This window comes from Triticum dicoccoides, chromosome 3A, assembly GCF_002162155.2.
Source record: "Triticum dicoccoides isolate Atlit2015 ecotype Zavitan chromosome 3A, WEW_v2.0, whole genome shotgun sequence".
Lineage (NCBI taxonomy): Eukaryota > Viridiplantae > Streptophyta > Magnoliopsida > Poales > Poaceae > Triticum > Triticum dicoccoides.
In genome coordinates, this window is record NC_041384.1 from 532,249,897 (window position 1) to 532,272,301 (window position 22,405).

Sequence of the window (22,405 nt, forward strand, 5' to 3'; positions counted from 1 at the left end):
GGCAACAGAACAACTTGTCAGACGGAAGATCTCCTCCACACCATCACTCGGAGCCTTTCAAGTAAAGAAACTCACTCGACAAAAAACTAAGAATGGATCAAGGCGACTGAAAAGGAAGTTGTTGTCTTCACTCAGGTTCATTGATCCGAAACAAGATATGCTCATGGCATGAAAAATGAGTCGGAGAAGTTCTCAACTCCTTCCCCACTCAAACCTCGATCCATTCGGGGGCTAATGATGAAGCTATGTACCTAGGGTAGGGTCATGGACCTGTCCCAACTGCCCTACTCAAGGACATCTCTAGAAGAAATCACCTTTCAATCGACTTGGAGGTGTTCCACTCGACAGACTCGAAGACACTCGACCAAGAAGCAATCACTCGACCAAGATCCAACCACTCGACGGCCAGGAGACCTAAAGGCACTCCGCACGCTAACGGTCGGTTATTAAGTAGCTTTTATGGTCATCATAGCACTTTATTAGGGGCGTTACCAGTAACGCCCGACCTTAATGTATTTAAAACCCTGCACAACTGAGGGCCGAAGGGGTCCGGCGAACTCTATATAAGCCACCCCCCTCCTCAGTGTAAAGGGTTCGTACCCCTGTAATTCATACACGCATAATCCAGTCGACCGCCTCCGGGCTCCGAGACGTAGGGCTATTACTTCCTCCGAGAAGGGCCTGAACTCGTAAACCTCGTGTGCTTACAACTACTCCATAGCTAAGACCTTGCCTCTACATACCTACCCCTCTACATTACTGTCAGACTTAGAACCACGACAGCTACCTTAGCCGATATAGCAGAACGTAAGGTACCAAAACATGGGAGCCGGGCAAACCCAACTATTGACCCAAGACATGATTCGGAGCTAATGCATATAATGCTATAAGTTCGGGGTGCCGCACTGTCAAAAGTGTTCGGACTTCTCACGCCGTATTATGGGGTATGCTTAAGCCCCTGGCGTATTGGCCGTACCAGAGTGTACGGGTGCTGAATATCATGAATGAACATATATATAAAAAAGAATAAAGAATGCGGTAATAGTCTAGTGCTATGCATTATTTACTCAAAAAGGTGCGTCGAAGCGGAATGATACAAGTAGTGCGATAAGCAAAAAGTAGGACTATTTGACATGTCCCCTCCAAGGGCAGGCTGAGGAATTGTATTTAAAGCAGGTATTTCGCTCGTTATCAGAGACCACCTGGGAATTCCATGATGCGACATAGCTTTCTGCCTCCTTGGTTGTTGTATCATGTGTCCGGCAATCGTACTGCCGGACGGGGTTTCCAGAGAGTAAAGTCCTGAAAGAGAGAAAAAATAATAAGGCGGGAAGCCCCTAGTACGGTTGAGCCATGTTTTGGGGCGTGCCGTAGTCGTGCCCCCCATCTATGTCCATGGTATTTTCAATGCGTAATTATGTACGCGTGGCATGGATTTTGTCGTTTGGCAGGGACTGCGGTGGGGGCCGCATTGCTATGCGAGCTCGGAGCATGCTAGGCGGTCTTGTTGCAGATTACTCTGGGCGCGCTTGATAGTGTCCGGGCGTTTAATCACCGAACTGGTGGATTGCCTGAAGAGGCTGCTTTATGCTTCTGTTGCGAGGGCCGCAGTGTGCTCCTCCGTGCGGAGAGAGCGCTCTGTGTTTCCATTGACTGTGATGACCCCCCGAGGTCCTGGCATCTTGAGCTTGAGGTATGCATAATGCGGTACCGCATTGAATCTCGCAAATGTGGTTCGCCCGAGTAGTGCATTATAGCCACTGCGGAACGAGACTATATCGAAGATTAACTCCTCGCTTCGAAAGTTATCCGGGGATCCGAAGACCACTTCCAGTGTGACTGAGCCTGTGCAATGGGCCTCTACACCTGGTATGACGCCTTTGAAGGTCGTTTTTGTGGGTTTGATCCTTGAGGGGTCTATACCCATTTTGCACACTGTGTCCTGATAAAGCAGGTTCAGGCCGTTGCCGCCGTCCATAAGGACTCGAGTGAGGTGAAATCCGTTGATGATTGGGTCTAGAACCAGTGCGGCAAATCCACCATGACGGATACTAGTGGGATGGTCCCTGCGATCGAAGGTGATCGGACAGGAGGACCATGGGTTGAACTTTGGGGCGACTGGCTCCAACGCATATATGTCCCTTAACGCACGCTTCCGCTTCCTCTTGGGGGCGTGGGTTGCGTATATCATGTTCACCGTCCGCACTTGTGGGGGGAACCTCTTCTGTCCTCCGGTGTTCGGCGGCCGGGGCTCCTCCTCGTCATCGCTATGTGACCCCTAATCTTTGTTTTCGACATTTAACTTGCCGGCATGCTTGAACACCCAACATTCCCTGTTGGTGTGGTTGGCTGGCTTGTCGGGGGTGTCGTGTATTTGACATGAGCGATCGAGTATACAGTCCAAACTGGACGGGCCCGGGGTGCTTCTTTTGAATGGCTTTTTCCGCTGACCAGGTTTAGAGCCTCTGAATCCGGCATTGACTGTCGTATCCTTGGTATTGTCGTTGTTGATGCGGCGCTTGTGTTTGTTGCGACGTGACCTACCATTGCCATCCTTGGTATCCGAAGTACCATGGTTCTTTGATATATTATTGCTGCGAGCCAGCCAGCTGTCCTCTCCCGCGCAAAAGCGGGTCATGAGTGTCGTGAGGGCTGCCATAGATTTCGGCTTTTCCTGGCCAAGGTGCCGGGCGAGCCACTCATCGCGGATGTTGTGCTTAAAAGCTGCTAGGGCCTCTGTATCCGAACAGTCAATGATTTGATTTTTCTTTGTCAGGAACCGTGTCCAGAATTGCCTGGCCGATTCCTCTGGCTGCTGAATTATGTGGCTCAAGTCATCGGCATCTGGTGGTCACACATAAGTGCCCTGGAAGTTGTCGAGCAATGCGGCTTCCAGATCTTCCCAACAGCCAATGGATTCTGCTGGCAGGCTGTTGAGCCAATGCTGAGCTGGTCCTTTGAGTTTAAGTGGGAGGTATTTGATGGCGTGTAGATCGTCACCGCGGGCCATGTGGACGTGCAGGAGGAAGTCCTCGATCCATACCGCAGGATCTGTTGTGCTGTCGTATGATTCGATATTTACGGGTTTGAAACCCTCTGGGATTTGGTGATCCATTACTTCATCTGTGAAGCATAGGGGGTGTGCGGCGCCTCTATACTGGGCTATATCGCGACGCAGCTCAAATGAGTCTTGTCCGCTGTGTTTGGCCCGGCCGGATTTACTTTTATTGTATCCGGCGTGACGGTTATCATCTCGCATAGTGGCGCGCCCTCATGATCCGTAGATCAATCTTGCGTGTTTTGCTTTGTCCTCCAATACGTCTCGTAGGTCTAGCGTGTTTCCCCGTGCCTTGACATTTTTGTTTGAGTGGCGTCGGGGTGCGGGCTGAGCTTTTGGCTGAAGTGCCTCTCTGTCGCGGCCATGAGGTGGCCGATCATCCACGGCATACGCTAGAGATGTAGGTTTTAATGCTTCCTCCTCGAGTCGGGGTAGCAACCTGCGCTTTGGGTAACTCTTGGAGGGGCATTCGAGTTCATATTCCTCGGCCGCAAGGACTTCGGTCCATCTGTCAGCTAGCAAATCTTGATCAGCTTGAAGTTGTTGTTGCTTTTTTAAGGCTATTTGTCATGGCTATAAGCCGGCGCTTGAAGCGCTCTTGTTCGACGGGATCCTCAGTTACGACAAATTCGTCATCGTCGAGGCTTGCCTCGTCTTCGGGGGGAGGTGTGTAATTATCCTCCTCCTCTCCATCTGCCGCTCTCTCGGGCGGGCAAGCTTCTCCATCCTCCTGCTCTAAATCTTGCTGGAGGGGATTGTTGTCATTTTCGGCACTGTCCGGAGTGCTATTATCTCTTGTGCCGGTATCACTGCTTTTGCCTTGGCGGGACTTAGAACAACGCCGCTGACGTCGGCGCTTGGGTTGCTTCTTGGAGGGGTCATCCTCCGATGTCCCGTCGCCATTGCCTTCTTTGGGTGTGTCCACCGTATATATATCATATGATGAGGTGGTTGTCCACTGCCCTATGGGCGGTGGTTCTTATTCGTCTCCTGCATCGTCGTCCATACCATCGATGTCTTCAGAGTCGAAGTCGAGCATGTCGGTCAAATTGTCGACAGTGGCTACTAAGTGGGTGGTGGGTGGGCGATGAATTTCGTCATTCGCATCCCAATCCTGCCGGGCATAGTTCGGCCAGGACTCTCCTGACAGGGAGAGAGACCTTAATGAGTTCAGTATGTCGCCGAAGGGTGAGTGCTGAAAGATATCCGTGGAGGTGAACTCCATGATCGGCGCCCAGTCGGATTCGATAGGCACGGGCGCAGGCGGTTCGGAGTCCGTGGCCGGGGAAGAATCCGGCATTTTGGCATCGCGGCTCCTGTGAAGGGTAAGGTTGATACTCGGCTCGATCGCCGCTGAGAATGCGGCCTCCGTGGCGGGGTCTATCCACCCGTCCATGGATGGCGCAATTGGCTCCGAATTAAGGGTCGGAGCGGTTGCCGGTGCAGTCTCCTGAACACTGTCCGATGGTAGAGCTAAATCATGCTCATCGTGACCATGCGGCGCACTCGGCAGGGGCTCGAATCCGTCGAAGATCAAGTCTCCGCGGATGTCGCCCGCGTAGTTTAAGCTTTCAAACCTGACCTGGTGGCCAGGGGCGTAACTCTCGATCTGCTCCAGATGGCCAAGCGAGTTGGCCCGCAGTGCGAAGCCGCCGAATACAAAGATCTGTCCGGGGAGAAAAGTCTCACCCTGGACTGCATCAATATTGATGATCGGAGGAGCCATCAAGCCTGACAATGACGACACAGAGGAACTCTCAATGAAAGCACCAATGTCGATGTCAAAACTGGCGGATCTCGGGTAGGGGGTCCTGAACTGTGCGTCTAAGGTGGATGGTAACAGGAGGCAGGGGACACGATGTTTTACCCAGGTTCGGGCCCTCTTGATGGAGGTAAAACCCTACGTCCTGCTTGATTGTTCTTGATAATATGAGTAGTACAAGAGTTGATCTACCACGAGATCGAAGAGGCTAAACCCTAGAAGCTAGCCTATGGTATGATTGTATGTTGTCCTATGGACTAAAACCCTCCGGTTTATATAGACACCGGAGAGGGCTAGGGTTACACAGAGTCGGTTACAAGGAAGGAGATCTACATATCCGTATTGCCAAGCTTGCCTTCCATGCCAAGGAGAGTCCCATCCGGACACGGGACGAAGTCTTCACTCTTGTATCTTCATAGTCCAACAGTCCGGCCAAAGGATATAATCCGGCTATCCAGATACCCCCTAATCTAGAACTCCCTCACCAAGCAAGCTTGGCGAATTCTTCAAGTCCCAACATCTTTGTGTGCCCATGTGCTTAAGACTCGATACTTCAAGGATGACTCGATTCTAACGGCTTCGTGCCCTTCATCTGGATCATACACGTTCATAAGCGTGCTGCATGGGAGGGACCTGCTTAGGAAGGGCCTTATTTGGAGAATAGGAAACAGAACTAGCATCAATATTCACCATGATCCATGGATTCCAAGTTCGGGCAGTTCGAAAACGCTAGGACAAATTTACATTCTGGACATCACTAAGGTTGCGGACCTTCTAAGAGCAGATGGCTTGGGATGGAACAATGAGCGAGTTGACTCTATGTTTACCACGGGGGATGCTACAGATATCAAGCAGGTTGCAGTGGGGGGTCCGACAACTAATGATTATATGGCCTGGAATCTGACAAAAAATGGGCTATTCACGGTGAAGTCGGCCTACCACTTCAGGATGTATTTGAACAGGGCCAAGACCGGACAGCCGGGGCCCTCAAATTCAGTCCAAACGCATAAAGGGTATATGGCCTTGTGGGAGACAAGTGCGCCAGCAAAAACAAAGATCCATATGTGGCGTATTATCAGAAACGGCCTCGCCATTGGGTCGAAGCTCCTTCGTCGTCGTATCAAGCCGGGGATTTTTTTGTGCTGCGTGTGGTCGTGAGGAAACGACGACGCATCGTTTTTGGACCTGCCAGCATTCGGTTTAGTTTTGTAGGGCGTTGTGTTTGGAATTGGGAGTAACGGTGGATATCCCGCCGTGTCAGTTCGACTCTCAGAACGCTATCGCCTCCTGGCTCCTTGGTTGGTTTGCTGGGGCGTCAGACGATGAGAAGGAAATTATGATCCAGTCGGTGTATAGTCTGTGGCTAGCAAGAAATGAAGCAAGGGATGGAAGAAGAATTGCACTGCCACATGAAATTGCCACTGCTATCAAGATGCATCTTGCGGAATGGAAGGAAACACACCAGAACGATAAACTTGTTCGGGAGCAGAAGATGGTGCATCGATGGGAGCCACATGATGATGGATGGGTCAAAGTGAACTCTGATGGAGCAGTTTCACGCTTTGGTGAGAAGGGCGGTGGCGGGGCTGTATTGAGGGATCATCATGGAGCTTTTCTGGGTGCATCCTGCCAGTTTTTCCCACACAACGCCGATCCAGAAGCTGTGGAGGTTCTTGCCTGCAGGAGTGCGGTTCAGTTAGCAAGCGCAATTCAGACTACGAGATTACATATGGAACTGAACAGCAACATGCTGGTGCAAATGCTCAACCAGCAAACACGGAATTTATCTGCAGTAGGGCCTTGGATAAAGGAGATCAAAGAGATGCTCAACACATTCACCGAGTTCAAAGTCGCTTGGGTTCGGCGCTCTGGGAATATTGCCATGCATAAATTAGCTAAAGTAGATGTAGGAGAAGAGAGGTGTGGTATTTGGGTGGATTCACCACCAGACTTTATTTTAGAATGTAATTTCGAACGAGGTTCCAAACTTGATTTGAATAAATAGCGGCAAGTTCCACTAAAAAAAAGGATATTGGCGTGCCAGTGCAACGAACCACACGCACACGGGCCGTCAGCCCGTCAGACCCGACCAAAACCCTCGACCGGCCGCGTCTACCTCCGCGGCCGCGTGCTTCGATCCGACCTGACCGCGCAAAATCTCGCACACGCACCACCCTTCCCCCGCCGCCGCCACGAACGACATGGCCGCAGCGCTTCTGCTCCGCGGCCTCCGCTCGTCGGCGCGCCGGGCGCGCCCCGCCTTCCCCTCGCCGGCCTCGGCCCCGCCGCCCTTCGCCTCCTCGCTCCTCCACCGCCTCTACTCCTCCGCGGCCGCGTCCGCGGCCAGCCCGCCTTCCTCCGCTCTGGGAGGCGTTACGGACCCGGCTCGCATCCGCAACGTGGCGGTGATTGCCCACGTTGACCACGGGAAGACGACGCTGATGGACCGGCTCCTGCGGCAGTGCGGCGCCGACATCCCCCACGAGCGCGCCATGGACAACATCAGCCTCGAGCGTGAGCGCGGCATCACCATATCCTCCAAGGTAACCCTCTCACAGTCGCATGGATAGTGCGTGGCTACTTAGGCTGCGCGCGAGAATTTCTGCTCGGCATTTTGTCGAGCAAACTGCGCGCGTCAGAGGAGGGGCCATAACACAGACACAGGACTGAGATCTGGTCCAAAGGGCATACTCAGTTTGCTATTTTGTTGGCCTCTGTCACGACACCTTGTGCGCATTTATCTATGAATTCGAATTAGTGGGAGGATGGACCGATGGATGCCACGTCTGGTTCAACAACTGGCTGGCTAGAGCTCAGAGCCTGTGCTCAGTTACCCACTCATTAACTCTCTGGCAGTTCTACATACTCTTTAGGCGTGTTGCAATGAGGGCCGCAAGTAGCAGAACACTAGTCTGCCCCATTTTAATGTCCTAATGAAGCATTGTCGTAACAGGGAAGATGTTGACAAACGTTTTCCAATGTAGATAATGTGGCAACGTATGTGACATTTCTTGTTTCCTTTTGGTTAAATGTTCAGGTCACTTCTGTCTCTTGGAAGGAGAATGAGCTCAACATGGTCGATACCCCTGGCCACGCTGATTTTGGTGGCGAAGTAAGCACTTTTGGTATAATTGTATACTTATAAGACTGAAATGATGATTTTGATGTGGTGTTTGAGATGGCCATTGCCTTTTTATAGGTTGAGCGAGTTGTTGGAATGGTGGAAGGGGCGGTCTTGGTTGTTGATGCTGGGGAGGGACCTTTAGCACAAACCAAATTTGTGCTTTCAAAGGCTTTGAAGTATGGTTTACGCCCAATCCTCCTCCTCAACAAGGTTGATAGGCCTTCAGGTCTGCTCATTACCAGAAATTTCGCCCATTAAACAGTAATCCACGTCTCATGGGTGTAGTGTTTGAGTTTGAACAAAATAACGAAAACAACCCATTTTTTTACGCAGAGCAGAATCATTTGGTTGTTGAGCAACTAAGTTGTACTTGTTTGTTCCATTAAACAAGGATGTTACCGTATGAACATGTCCATAGGTGAATTGCCATAATACAGACAAAGCATAAATAGAGACTAGGTGCATGCAAAGTCAACTTAGAGTGGCGGTAATTTAGTGAAGGTAAGGGAAGAAAACTATAGAAATATGTACAGTAGTCATTAATTAACTGTACAATGAGGCTACTAAACCATCACTTTTCTTATGTTAACTCCACATAACTGGAAATCTAGCAAATTTTGTCTTACAAAGGGCACAGTCGGATCTGGTAAATTTGCTTACAACTAAGGAATCTAGCGTTTCCTTATAGTCCTGTTTATCCTGCTAGCAAAGTAAATTTTCTCCGGAAGGTAAAAAAAATATTCTAATTGCAGATGGTATACATGTGCATTAATTTTTTGGCACGTATATGTTCCTTGTACGTTGTATTTGTTGTAACTCTTCTACGCCAACAGTTTCTGAAGAAACCTGCAACGAAGTTGAGAGCTTGGTCTTCGATCTTTTTGCAAATCTGGGTGCCACAGGTGCATTTCTAGCAATTCAAATTGGTTTGCCTTAGAACTTTCTTTTCTTTTTTAGTGACATTGTTTTGTTTACATATTACAGAAGAACAGCTAGATTTCCCAGTTCTTTATGCATCAGCTAAAGAAGGGTGGGCTTCCTTGAAATTCACTAAGTGTCCGCCTGATAGTGAAAAAAACATGTCTCCTTTGCTTGATTCAATTGTACAACATGTTCGTTCCCCAAAAGCTGACCTTGAGGCTCCGTTCCAAATGTTGGTTAGTATACCGAACAACATCAGAACATGATATTTGTTTGAGATGAGAAAGCATTTTATATTTCTTTGTTATTCCTGAATCCATGCTTTGTAAAGTGTACGATACAATGAGTGGTCATTAAGTGGACTGCATTTACTTTCTATAAGAGTGTTCCACTTGAATTAGCAACTACAACACGATTCCTACCTTAATTGTTTTATACGACGTATAGTGTTAGCTTTGAAGAACTACTATCAATTGTTTGACCTTCTACTTACAAAGCAAAACAACGTGTCCCCAAGTCTGTACTCCCTCCGATCCATATTACTTGTCGCTCAAACGGATGTATCTAGACGTATTTAAGTGTTAGATACATCTGTTTGAGCGACACCGACAAATAATATGGATCGGAGGGAGTACTTTATTTCTTCTGGCTTCACACGACTTGGTGCAGCCATAGTTCTTGGTCCACCACTAATGACTCGTACAGCATTCTTTTCATGGAATTTATTTATTTGAGCTCCTGTAGATGGCAAGATGCTCAGTATGTGTCTTAGCTGTACCATTTCGGAAAGTGGTTATGCATCTTAATTAGACCGGAGTAAAATAGCTCCAAGACAAATTATATAACATCTTGAAAAATATCCAAACTGGATACAGTCTCCACTCAGTTCAATCCAATACACCTGGTTAAGCAAGGCCAGCCATGATGGATAAGCTAATTGTGTTTTGCTAGCACATCTGATACAATCTTGAAACATGTTGATTTTATTCTCAAGTCAGCTATGTATGGGGTGATGCAGGTTAGCCTCGTAAGCTAACCTAGATATGGCTTAGGTACAATCATGAGGCATCCACGCATGCTGCAGCAACCATGATAATGTTGTTGCGCGCATTCACCTACCTTTTTAGTAAAAATTGCAAGAGGATTATCCCCTATTGTTTCTTGCTTTTAAGAATGAATTTGCTGAAGGCATCAATATGAAAGGTGCTTGATATGTACTTCTTTATTCCTTTTCTCTTTGGTCCTTGCTTTGTTCAGCGAGCAAAAAAATCTTGGGTGGTTCAACATTAATAATGGAATGTTGAGTAGTGGTTGAAATGGGGCTTTTAGCTTATTGTCCATGCTTCCATGTTGATAGTTTTTCCCCCTCTTAGTACATCTCCTAAGGTGGTGTATGAATTTAGTCCTCGTTATTGAGGAATGAGTATCAATTTGTTTCACTACCTTTTGCAGTATGACATCAACTTTCAGTCTTTCACTGAGTCATATTTTGGATGTCTACATTTCTTGTGATTTCTTTGGCCCAGTTCATATTTCATGGATAGTTGGCAAGAACCTTTGTCGTCCCATGATCATAACAACATGGCTCAAGCTGTTATGTATGCAGTTTCATCTTTCTTTGATATAAAAGTTTGCCACATTAACCATGTTAAAATCACATTTGATTATGTTAGATGTATGGTAGCCGAGCATATTAGTTGGTCTGTAGGTATTAGTTACTACTCTACTGTTGTGTAGTACATGTATATGTTTGGTCCATTGGAATAACTAAAAGTCCATTTCCTTACACATAACACTATGGGAATATGCTGTAAGTTCGAGCCAGGCTAACATCTGTCTGGAAGAGCACTACACTGCCGATGTGTATACCAGCTACCAAGCACTGTCCTAACTTGTAGCTATCCTTGTTGCTTGCATACTCTGAGACATCTGTAAATGGCAAACAATTAAACTATTACAGTATAGAATTGAATGAAATTGCATATGTACTGGTCTGAAAGAAGTAGTCAAATATTTTATTCCAAGTGAGTTGACTATACTGCCGATGTGTATACCAGCTACCAAGCACTGTCCTAACTTGTAGCTATCCTTGTTGCTTGCATACTCTGAGACATCTGTAAATGGCTAACAATTAAACCATTACAGTATATTTTTAATTCTTCGAGTTATCTGTCAGAATTGAATGAAATTGCATATGTACTGGTCTGAAAGAAGTAGTCAAATATTTTATTCCAAGCAAGTTGCATTTTTTTCTTAGCCATTGGTAAGGAATGTCCACAATATAAATCATCATATGGATTTTTCTTGTTTCAACATATCACATTTTATGTTCTACAGACAATTCCTTTATATCCTTACAGCAATTACTTTTCTATAATGCTCCTTGAGCGTGGATCCCCCTTATTTCGAAACAGAGGAGTTTAAATATGATGCTCCATCTAGCATTCATCTGTGTTTTGAAATGTAAACTCAAATAAGTTTGTAACGGTCCTGTACAGGTTTCCATGATGGAGCGTGATTTTTACCTAGGAAGAATACTCACTGGGCGTGTAACCTCTGGAGTTATCCGTGTTGGCGACAAAGTTCATGGTCTGCGCATCACGGATGAAGGGGTTCACAAGATTGAGGATGGAAAGGTGTGACCGAACTTCTTGCACCTTTTCTCTTTGATGCCGAACCTATTCTTTACCATCCAATATGTGTTTGCCAATTGGGTTTATTAAAAGCTTTAACAACCTTTGTATGTTACAAAATAAATTTAGGTTGTCAAGCTTATGAAAAAGAAAGGCACAAGCATGGCAGTAATAGAGGCTGCAGGCGCTGGTGATATAATCTCAATGGCTGGATTGTCTGGTCCAGCAATTGGACACACCGTGGCAAATCCGGAGGTAGGGGTAACATGTTTTGATTGGCTACTTGTTGCTGTACAGAACGTATTCTCCTTTTCAATTGTCAGCAATTCTTTGTTTTCATATGTGAATGTAATTGTGTGTAGGTTTTGACTGCTCTGCCTGCAGTTGAGTTGGACCCTCCCACAATTTCTATGACTTTCGGTGTGAATGATTCACCACTGGCTGGCCGTGATGGCACTCATGTAAGTACCAAATAACAGTTCACCACTTTCGGTGTAAATGATCCATCTTGATCCTCTTTCCATCTGAGCAAACCTGAGCGACTCCTATTTGACTAAGTGGAACAAAAAAGGTGTCTACACATGTCAGAACAGGAGTGCTTGGCAACCAGTTCTTATTTTGTATGCCACATGCAGAACAATTATAAATTTCAAGACATGATAAATGATGCTGTGAAATTTATCGTGCCTGTTCATGTATGTTTAACTGTTGTCTTACAATTTCATATAGAGTTCAGAAATCCCTTAATAGGTGTTAATTGTCGTGGAACAATGATAGTGTACTCTACACATTACACAACTATTTTGTTCAGTAGGTAGATTTCATATGCAGGTTTTGAAAATATATCTTTATATTTCAGGTTGGATTTGATTTGTTTGGTGTATTTACACTAAAAATATTCTCTGTTTGACCTTTGATTTTTGGGGGAAAATAGAAGCATAGCATTTGGCCAGGTTGTAACTTTATAACTTGATGTAGTTGACAACCCATTGCTCAATTACAAATCATGAGTAGATGGAAAAGGCTGACCTCCAGTATATGATGGATGACAAATTTGTTCTCGAATCATCAAATTTTCCCAAATCTATTGTCAGTTAGCTTCTGAATGTGCTTCTAAATTGGTAGGTGAGAGTAAGGAGCTAGTCTCCTACTATCATTAAATATATGGGGGGCTAAATCCAAGGTATGGTGCTAGCCTCCTACTATCCTATGCAATATAAGTTTTTTTTTTGCAGTATGCACCATGATAGATTAATTGTGAAGTTCCTTTGGCATTTTCTAATGTTTGACATAACAAACTTACACCAACGTATTTATGAATTCTGATTATGCCATTTTACATCATCATATGTGGAATTTTATGAGGACTTGTCATTGCTTAAATGACATAAGATCCAATAGCGCTTCTATAGATTAACTTGACATGTTGCTGGTGCCAACTAAAATGAACTCGTTGGAGCATAATCTGTCAATTTGTTGGGTGATATTTTAGTGTATAATTTGCAAAATCTGAACTTGGCCGACTTGGCTTGATTTTAAAATTTTGCAGGTAACTGGAGCGAAAATTGGGAACCGTTTGATGGCAGAGGCTGAAACAAACTTGGCAATTAATGTTCTTCCTGGACCATTGTCAGAATCTTATGAAGTTCAAGGAAGGGGAGAGCTTCAGTTAGGTCTGAAACTTTGATGAAGTCCCTCATATTCTAGCTGAAATTTTATTCAACTCATTTAAAAGTGCCTCATGCCAATTTTTTGTGATATAATGAGAAATTTAGTCATCAACATCATAGGATGATCTGTCTAACTTACAGGAATCTTAATTGAGAACATGCGGCGTGAAGGATTTGAGCTTTCAGTTTCACCCCCAAGAGTGATGTGAGTTCCAATCAATCACAAACATTATTATGTCTCATTTGCATGCAAACACTTTTTGTGGCAAGCTAACCGTCTCAATTCTTTAGCTAGACATTCATATTTGTCTCTTTTATCAATCATATTCACTCCTTCCTTTCTAATACGTGTATCTCTTTGAGCAATTTGACTGCACTTTGTCCACTATGAGCTTGACCAGTTTCTTTATGGAAATTAGGTATAAAACAGAGCGTGGGGAAAGGCTAGAGCCTATTGAAGAAGTTACTGTCGAGGTAGCAATCAGGAAAGCTATGTTTGAGCTTCTTTATCTTCACATGTTTTAATCTTATATTTTCAATTTATGAATTGGATATTGTAGGTGGACGAGGAGCATATCGGATTTGTGTTGGAAACCCTTAACAACAGGAAGGGGGAATTGTTGGACATGGGCCCTGTTCCTGGGACAACTGGAAGAACTCGGGTCTTCATGACCTGTCCATCTAGGTCAGTAGTGGTCTCTGTTCTGCTGATTACTAGTTGCATCACTTGTTAGCCATTTGTACCTTAATATAGTTATATTTCACCTTTTACTTCTATAATTTTAGCCAATTATGTTCGTTTTCGTATTTGTATATTGCCTGTTTACCTCATGGATATGCCCCCAGTAGAATTTACTGTAAAATCAAATGAACCTAATTTTGGAATCTACCGATTCCTTTGACTTGATGTAATATGCATTTATGGTTTTGGTTCAGATAATATGAAATGAGCTATTATGGATGCAGGGGTTTGGTGGGTGTTAAAGGAGTTTTCAACAGCTTTACACGTGGAACTGGATTTATGCATCGTGCTTTCCAGGGTATGATGCTATTTATAATTCGGTGCTACATAACGGTTGCAGTCTGTAACTCACACATGTTGTTTTTAGGTGAATAGCAGGCCACATAGTCATGTCATGAATTCATAGACTTGAAGTGCATAGACAATGGTCAAAACCAGAATTCTCGTCTTCCCAGTTTAGAGGCAAATTATGTAGTGATCTGTGCAGACTTTGCTGTTAGTGCTGTTAGTCTTCGATTTTCTTTCAACTGCATAAGTCAAAGGATCGAGTCCGGAATGATGATATACGAGATAGAGTTGGGGTAGCACCAATTGAAGAGAAGCTTGTCCAACATCGTCTGAGATGGTTTGGGCATATTCAGCGCAGGCCTCCAGAAGCTCCGGTGCATAGTGGACGGCTAAAGCGTGCGGAGAATGTCAAGAGAGGGCGGGGTAGACCGAATTTGACATGGGAGGAGTCCGTTAAGAGAGACCTGAAGGATGGAGTATCACCAAAGAGCTAGCTATGGACAGGGGTGCGTGGAAGCTTGCTATCCATGTGCGAGAGCCATGAGTTGGTTGCGAGATCTTATGGGTTTCACCTCTAGCCTACCCCAACTTGTTTGGGACTAAAGGCTTTGTTGTTGTTGTTGTTGTTGTTTGTTGCATAAGTCAAAGGATCACAGCCCGTTCTGAAAGTATTATTACCACCTTGTGCTGTTTACCTTAGGTAGATGTCAACGATCCTCCAGTTTTCAGGCTATGCATGTGCACACGGTTGCCACAGACCATGAAAATAAAATTTATGCTATGACACAAGAAAATTAGTGCGCTACTGCATCAAAATGCAGCAGTTTATTTGCGTTGCATGCCTAACTAGATTTCAAGAATTCTTGACGTATGATTTCCCAATGAATGCAGCATATGCTAAATACATGTAACTAAGACTTCATTGTTATCTGACCGATGGTTTCCCTATGAATGCAGCATATGCTAAATACAGAGGTCCACTAGGCACTGTTAGAAAAGGAGTTCTGGTAAATCAAATTTCAGCACCTTCATAATCTTATATTCTTATGTTACTCTTATTTGCTTATCTTTTAAATTATATTTTACACTGCAATAAGGTATTAATACTGATATTCATTTGAGCAAAGAAGCAAGCATAACTTAAGTAAATAGAATCAGTACTTTTGAACAATACCTATGTGCTTCTGAACTCTACAAGTGGAGCTTAATTTTTCTCCATGTTCATATATAGGTATCTGTTGGCAGAGGATTTATCACTTCACATGCACTCATGAGTTTAGAAGCTCGTGGTACTCTTTTTGTCTCTCCTGGGATGGAGGTAGCTATCACTTCATTTTGTTATAGTACCTTCTAGGTGCAGGAGATTACCTTAACTCTCTTTCTTCCTTGTTGAAAGACATATGAAGGCATGATAGTTGGCGAGCATTCACGTGATAGTGATCTTGAGGTAAGTTGATTATTTACTTAGCATGAATCAGTTCCTGTCCGCTAATACATGAAAATAATGTTGTTGGGCAGATCAATCCTGTGAGAACTAAAGAACTTACAAACATCCGAGCTCCTGGAAAGGATGAAAATATCCGCCTGTCTCCACCTCGCTTGGTATGTCCTTTGCTCATGTATCAAGACATCATGAGATATCTGCACTTTGTGTGTGCGTGTGTGTGTGTGTGTGGGATATAGACACAACATACTACAAGACCTAATTGACAACCATCAAGGCCCCGTTGTGGACCTAGAACATCATGGCCACACTTTTCTTTGTTTTTGGAGTTGAGGACGGATAGCTTTAGATATGTGCATTATTTTGATGAAGAAATGTAGCATTCCTTCTTTTGGGCTCATTTAACCAAACACAGTGACTCTTAGCTATTGCATAATCTTAATGGAAGCTGTTGAACCATGCAGATGACTTTGGAAGAGGCAATTGGATATGTTGCTGTAGATGAGCTTATTGAGGCAAGTTTTTTTTTCTTAAGTTCTTCAAACATTTAATAGAGCAAAATTTTCACTCTGAGGATCGAGTGTGGTAAATGGTGATAAACAATTGATTCTTCTAGACTCTGAAGCATTGTTCCAATTCCTGTTTCATTGAAGTTAGAAAAATGGATACTTAGTTGGTTATATTTGATTTTTAATGATTACATATAACTTATGTCAAAATAAAATGTCGATACTTTAAAATAAACTCTAGAGTCTAAAATCAAATAAAGATCGGTATGCAATGTTATTTCTTCCAGATAAGAGTAAGCCATAATCTTTTGCCATGCAGTTTGGTATTACTGCTTCTATCCAGGTTTATAAGTCGGGCTTGGGTTTATAAATCTTCAATTTCACTAGCGAAACATGGGTTGTATGCTGTAAAAGATTTATCTTCAGATTCATGGTCAACATAGCTCTATCTTGATCTGGATACGGTGATAAGTGAGGAAGGATCGGCTCGTGACATCCTTAGTGGTGCTCTACATCGACGCTTGGGTGTAGTGAAAAGTGAGCAGGGATCTTCGCAGTTGACTCGACGAGTGCGAAGGGTAAGGAAGCTAGCTGAGCCAAATAGAATTCGCTTAGGTAGTTGGAATGTAGGGTCCTTGACGAATAAGTTACGGGAGTTAGTTGATGCAGCGGTGAGGGCAGACGTTGATATCCTTTGTGTCCTAGAAACCAAATGGTGTTGATATCCTATGTGTCCAAGAAACCAAATGGTGTTGATATCCTATGTATCCAAGAAACCGAATGGTGTTGATATCCTATGTATCCAAGAAACCCAATGAAAGAGACAAAAGGCGAAGGAGGTGGAGGATATCGGCTTCAAGTTGTGGTACACGGGGACAACTAAATGGAGTAGGCATCTTGATTAACAAAGTATAGTGTGGTAGACGTCAAGAGGCAAGGGGACCGGATCATCCCGATCAAGCTCGTCATTGGGAACTTAGTTCTTAGTATTATCAGCAAGTATGCCCCACAAGTAGGCCAAAATGAGAGCACGTGGGAAGGCCTGAAGGACATGGTTAGGAGTGTACCTATTGGCAAAACGCTCTTCATAGGAGGAGACCTCAATGGCCACGTGTCTAACACAGGTTATGAAGGGGTGCATGGGGTTTTTGGTATGGCAACAGGAATGAAAAAGGAGAGGATGTCTTAAGCTTTGCTTTAGTCTTTGACATGATCGTAGCTAACACCCTCTATGAAAAGAGAGAATCCCATCCAGCGATTTTTAGTACTGGTCAACACTCTAGCCAGATTGATTTCGTCCTCCCGAGAAGAGAAGACAGACGTGCTTGCCTAGATTGTAAGGTGATACCTGGAGAGAGTGTTGTCCCTCAACATAAGCTTGTGGTGGCTGACTTCCACTTTCGGATACACGTCTAGCAGGATAAGCGCGTCAAAATCGCTAGAACAAGGTGGTGGAAGCTCTGGGGGAGGCAATTGGGCTTTCAAGGAAAGGGTTATTAAGGAGGGCTCTTGGGAGGAAGGAGGTGATGCAAACAATATGTAGATGAAGATGGTGAGTTGCGTTCAGAAGGTGGCTTCAGAAAATTTGGGGTGAGCAGGGGAAGTAAAAGCGAAGCTAAAGATACCTAGTGGTGGAACGATGATGTCCAGAAGGACCTCTACCGGCGTGAGTGAAGCAAGGGGTCGGGCGTATGAGGACCTCTACCAACTTTTAAACACGAGGGAAGGGGAAAGGGACATCTATAGGATGGCCAGGATCCGTGAGAGTACTGAGTCATGTCAACCAAGTCAAATCCCTTTGTGTTTTGTATACAAGGCCACTATCCCATTTTTCAGGTACCAAAAAAAAGCCAATTAATAAATAGCACGATTAATTGTGTGAAAACCTTTCGTGTTTCGGACTAACTAAACATGTTGTATGTGGCGCCTCCTCTATGGCTGCATGCAACGTTTGCATTAATAAGCACCATCGGACGAGGCAAAAATCTTATCAATTCATCTCGGGAAGAGATATTGGCATTGTATAGATGCAAATTGTATTTCCTTATAGTGGCCTTGTATTTAAAGCCGGAGGGGAGTAGATGGCAAGAGTACTTCGACAATCTGTCCAATTGTTAGAATTAGAGCTCTGCCATTGAGTTGGACTCCTTTGATGATATCAACAAACGTTTTGTTTGATGAATACATGAGTAGAGTCTTGAGGTTAGGGAGGCTTTAAAAAAGATGAACCCTTATTTTCAACCTCATTTTTCAGTCAAAGAAGATGTGTGAAGAATGAAGGCAAGTTATACTAGTACCAATCTTCAAAAATAAGAGGGATGTTCAAAGTTGCATTGATTACCATGGAATTAAGCAGATGAGCCATACAATAAAGTGTGACCAAAAATCTGTTTGGTTTCATGTCTTGGAGGTCAACCATGGAGGCTATTTTCTTGGTACGACAACTTATGGACAGGAAGGACCTTCGTATGGTGTTCATTGACTTGGAAAAGGCCTGCGATAAGATACCGTAGACTGTCATGTGATTGGCCTCATAGAAACACAAAGTCCCAACAAAGCACATTACCCTCATCAAGGAAATGTATGATAATGCTGCGACACTGATGACTTTCCAATTAAAATAGGATTGCGCCAAGGGTCAGCTTGAGCCCTTATCATTTTGCTTTGGTGATGAGTGATGTCATAAGGGGTATACAAGGAGATATCGCATGGTGTATGCTCTTTGCGGGTGATGTGGTGTTAGTCGGCGATAGTCAGACGGGGTTAATATAAAGAATCGAAAGTTTTAGGCTTAGTAGAACTAAAACTGAGTACATAGGTGCAGTTTTAGTACTACGAGGCATGAGGAACAGGTTAAGCCTTGATGGGCGGTCAATGTTGCAAAAGGATGGTGATATCGATGAAGATGTGAGCCATCTAATAAAAGCCGGATGGATGAAATGGCGCCAAGCTTTTGGCGTCCTCTTTGACAAGAGAGTGCCCCAAAAGCTAAAAGGCAAGTTCTATAGGATGGCAATTGTATCGGTGATGTTGTATGGCAGAATGTTGACCAACTAAAAGGTGACATATTCAATAGTTAGATGTAGCAGAGATGTGCATGCTGAGATGGATATGCGGCCACACAAGAAAGGATCGGGTCCGAAATGATGATATACGAGATAAAGTTGGGGTAGCACCAATTGAAGAGAAACTTGTTCAACGTCGTTTGACATGGTTTGGGCATATACAATGTGGGCCTTTAGAAGCGCCGATGCATAGGCGGAAGGATAAAGCGTTATGATAAAGTTAAGAGATGTCAGGGTAGAACAAACTTGACATGTTAAGAGAGGTCCGTAAAGAGAGACTTGAAGGACTGGAATATCACCAAAGAACTAGCCGTGGACAGTGATATGTGGAAGTTAGCTATCCACGTGCCAGAACCATGACTAGGTTTCGAGATCTTATGGGTTTCAACTCTATCCTACCCGAACTTGTTTGGGACTATAAAACTCTTAAAGGCTTTGTTGTTGTAGATTCGCCGTCCAATGAAGTTTTACATATATATACTTTTTATGGCATATTATATATGTTTTGTATGTAACATATGAAGTCCCAACTCCCAAGGGATATACAAGGAGATATCACATGGTGTACGCTCTTTGCGGGTGATATATGGTGCTAGTCGATGATATTCGGACGGGGTCGATAGGAAGTTAGAACTGTCGAGACAAACCTTGGAATCGAAAGGTTTTAGACTTAGTAAAACTAAAACCGAGTACATGAAGTGCAGTTTTAGTACTACTAGGTAGGAGGAGGAGGTTAGCCTTGATGGGCAGGTGGTGCCTCAAAAGGACACCTTTCAATATTTAGGGTCAATGCTGCAGAAGGATGAAGATATTGATGAAGATGTGAACCATCGAATCAAAGCCGGATGAATGAAGTGGCGCCAAGCTTCTTGCATTCTTTGTGACAAGGGAGTGCCACAAAAGCTAAAAGGCAAGTTCTATAGGACGGCGATTCGACCCGCAATGTTGTATGATGCTGAGTGTTGGCCGACTAAAGGACAACTTGTCCAACAGTTAAATGTGGTGGAGATGCGCATGTTGAGATGGATGTGTGGTCACACGAGGAAGGACTGAGTCCGGAATGAGATATACAAAATTTGGGGTAGCACCGATTGATGAGAAGCTTGTCGAACATCGTTTGAGATGATATGGGCATATTTAGCGCAGACCTCTAGAAGCTCCCGTGCATAGCGGACGGCTAAAGCGTGCTGATAATGTCAAGAGAGGTAGGGGTAGACCATGCTTGACTTGGGAGCAGTCCGTAAAGAGATCTGAAGGATAGGGGTGCGTGGGAGACCTTATGGGTTTCATCTCTAGCCTAGCACAACTTCTTTGTGACTAAAAGCTTTGTTGTTGTTGGCATATTACATATGTTTTGTTAGTCAAATTGACAACCTAAAAATCTGTACCTACTTACAAAGTAGGCTGGGAGCATGTTTTAAAAGTAACTTTCTATTGAATCAGGGAACTATACTTTGTGTACCTAAAAAATGTAAGAAAATAGTTTGTATACTATACAATATTGGCGTGTCAGTGTGGGGGCATTGAAATCCAAAATAATTCTGCTAATGTGTTGGGGTGCTGATTAATCCAAACAGAAAATATGGTTTTAGTTGGGATAACAATATACCCATCTGTCTCAAAGAAAATGAGTTATTGTCTAGCTGGTTTTCCATTTGTGCATATTATTATTCCAGTTTCATCTTGGAAGCAAGTTCTTATATTATGCTGCTTTATATTGAGTTGTTGGCATTTGAACCTGATCAGGTTACTCCCAAGGTCATACGGCTTCGGAAGAAATACCTGGACGCCAACAAACGCAAGATGATGAAAAACAAAATCATGCAGTGAAGTTCGAAACTTCCAGTCACATCTATCTAGTACTGCTAAAGCCACTACTAGTATTGCGCTATCCTCCAAAAGGCATGTCCGTTTTTTGCATACAAGGCCCATCCAGTTTCTACACACAGCAGTGGGAGGATTGTTTCGTAGGACACTAGCGATGAATAAGCCCAAGGTTGAGCTGCTGTTGTAACAAAACAGAGTGGGTTTAAGTTAGAATTACCTCGTGAAGGTATAGCATTATAGCTTTTCTTTAATAGTGAATTTTGGGAACACAGAAATATTACCCTCGAAGGGTATGGTACTCTTTCGGCAGTTCGAGAAAAACAAACTGAGGTACTCTGGTTGAATTGGCTGCTTTTGTTGACACATTTGGAAACGTCTTGTGAGAAATTAAAGCAAATAAAGTCTCACGCTAACTATAGCATTCAATATGACAATGTTGTTACAATGTTTGTCATTACAATGGATTATGATGTTTCATTTTTGCTACTCCCTCCATTCCTTTTTTGTGTCAAACTTTCACTTGTAATTTTGGTCAACAAAATATGGATTATATGTCATGAGAACTGTATCATTGGAAAGTTATTTCAAATGTGCATCTAATGACATACTTTATGTGGCATATAACTAACTTTTTGTTGGTAAAATTAATGGTCAAAGTTAGACTAAAGAAATATGAAGTAACCTTGTATAAGAGAATGAAGGGAGTAATTTTATTGGAGTACTAGGGGCGTTTCCTGCACAATAGCCCGCCGAGCAAGGGTAGTATTAGGCGGAGATGTACAAGAAATTTGTTTGGAGTTCTGAAGAAGAACCAAAAATCAACATGTCAAGTTTTTAAAAAATTGAAAAACAGAGCAAGGGTAGTAGGCGGAGATGTATAAGAAATTCGTTTGGAGTTCTGAAGAAAAATTGAAAATCAAATTTTCAAGTTTCAAAAAAATTGAAAACAATCCACATGTACATATAGATGTACTCTACATGTTTGTAAAGCTTACGATGAGATACATGTGAGCTATAGAAGAAAACACACGTGAAGTTTAATGATTTTGTTATTTTTCGTTACCTCATAAGTATTGCATGAAAATTTTACACACGTTGATTTTTTTCAGAATTCTTGAAAATTCGGTTTTTATTTTTATTTTTATTTTTATTTTTAAGAAAATAGGAGCTTCAAAATGTCATACTCCATGCTGAAACTAAGATTTGGAGGACAGATTCACAAATATATATACTCCAGCGAACACTACTTTTTTCAAAAATATTATTTTGTATACCTCCAAATTTTCTGGAAACAAATACACACGTGTAGTGTGTGGTTATGAATTGTCGTCAATATATATTGTCATGTGGCGTATCAAAACA

The 22,405-nt window shown here is 43.7% G+C and overlaps 1 protein-coding gene across 1 annotated transcript; it reads left to right on the forward strand.

The window, feature by feature from the left end:
* The first annotated feature begins 6,949 nt into the window (after nucleotides 1-6,949).
* Nucleotides 6,950-21,469, forward strand: LOC119269016 (50S ribosomal subunit assembly factor BipA-like). The gene is made up of 19 exons (XM_037550759.1): nucleotides 6,950-7,363; nucleotides 7,858-7,932; nucleotides 8,020-8,170; nucleotides 8,778-8,846; nucleotides 8,929-9,101; nucleotides 11,364-11,501; nucleotides 11,628-11,753; nucleotides 11,861-11,959; nucleotides 13,048-13,171; nucleotides 13,310-13,373; nucleotides 13,588-13,642; nucleotides 13,729-13,853; nucleotides 14,135-14,208; nucleotides 15,156-15,205; nucleotides 15,430-15,516; nucleotides 15,595-15,645; nucleotides 15,717-15,800; nucleotides 16,107-16,157; nucleotides 20,963-21,469. Exons 1-19 carry the CDS (start codon nucleotides 7,022-7,024, stop codon nucleotides 21,044-21,046), a joined length of 2,022 nt encoding a protein of 673 aa, XP_037406656.1. The 5' UTR covers nucleotides 6,950-7,021; the 3' UTR covers nucleotides 21,047-21,469.
* The last annotated feature ends 936 nt before the right edge of the window (nucleotides 21,470-22,405 follow it).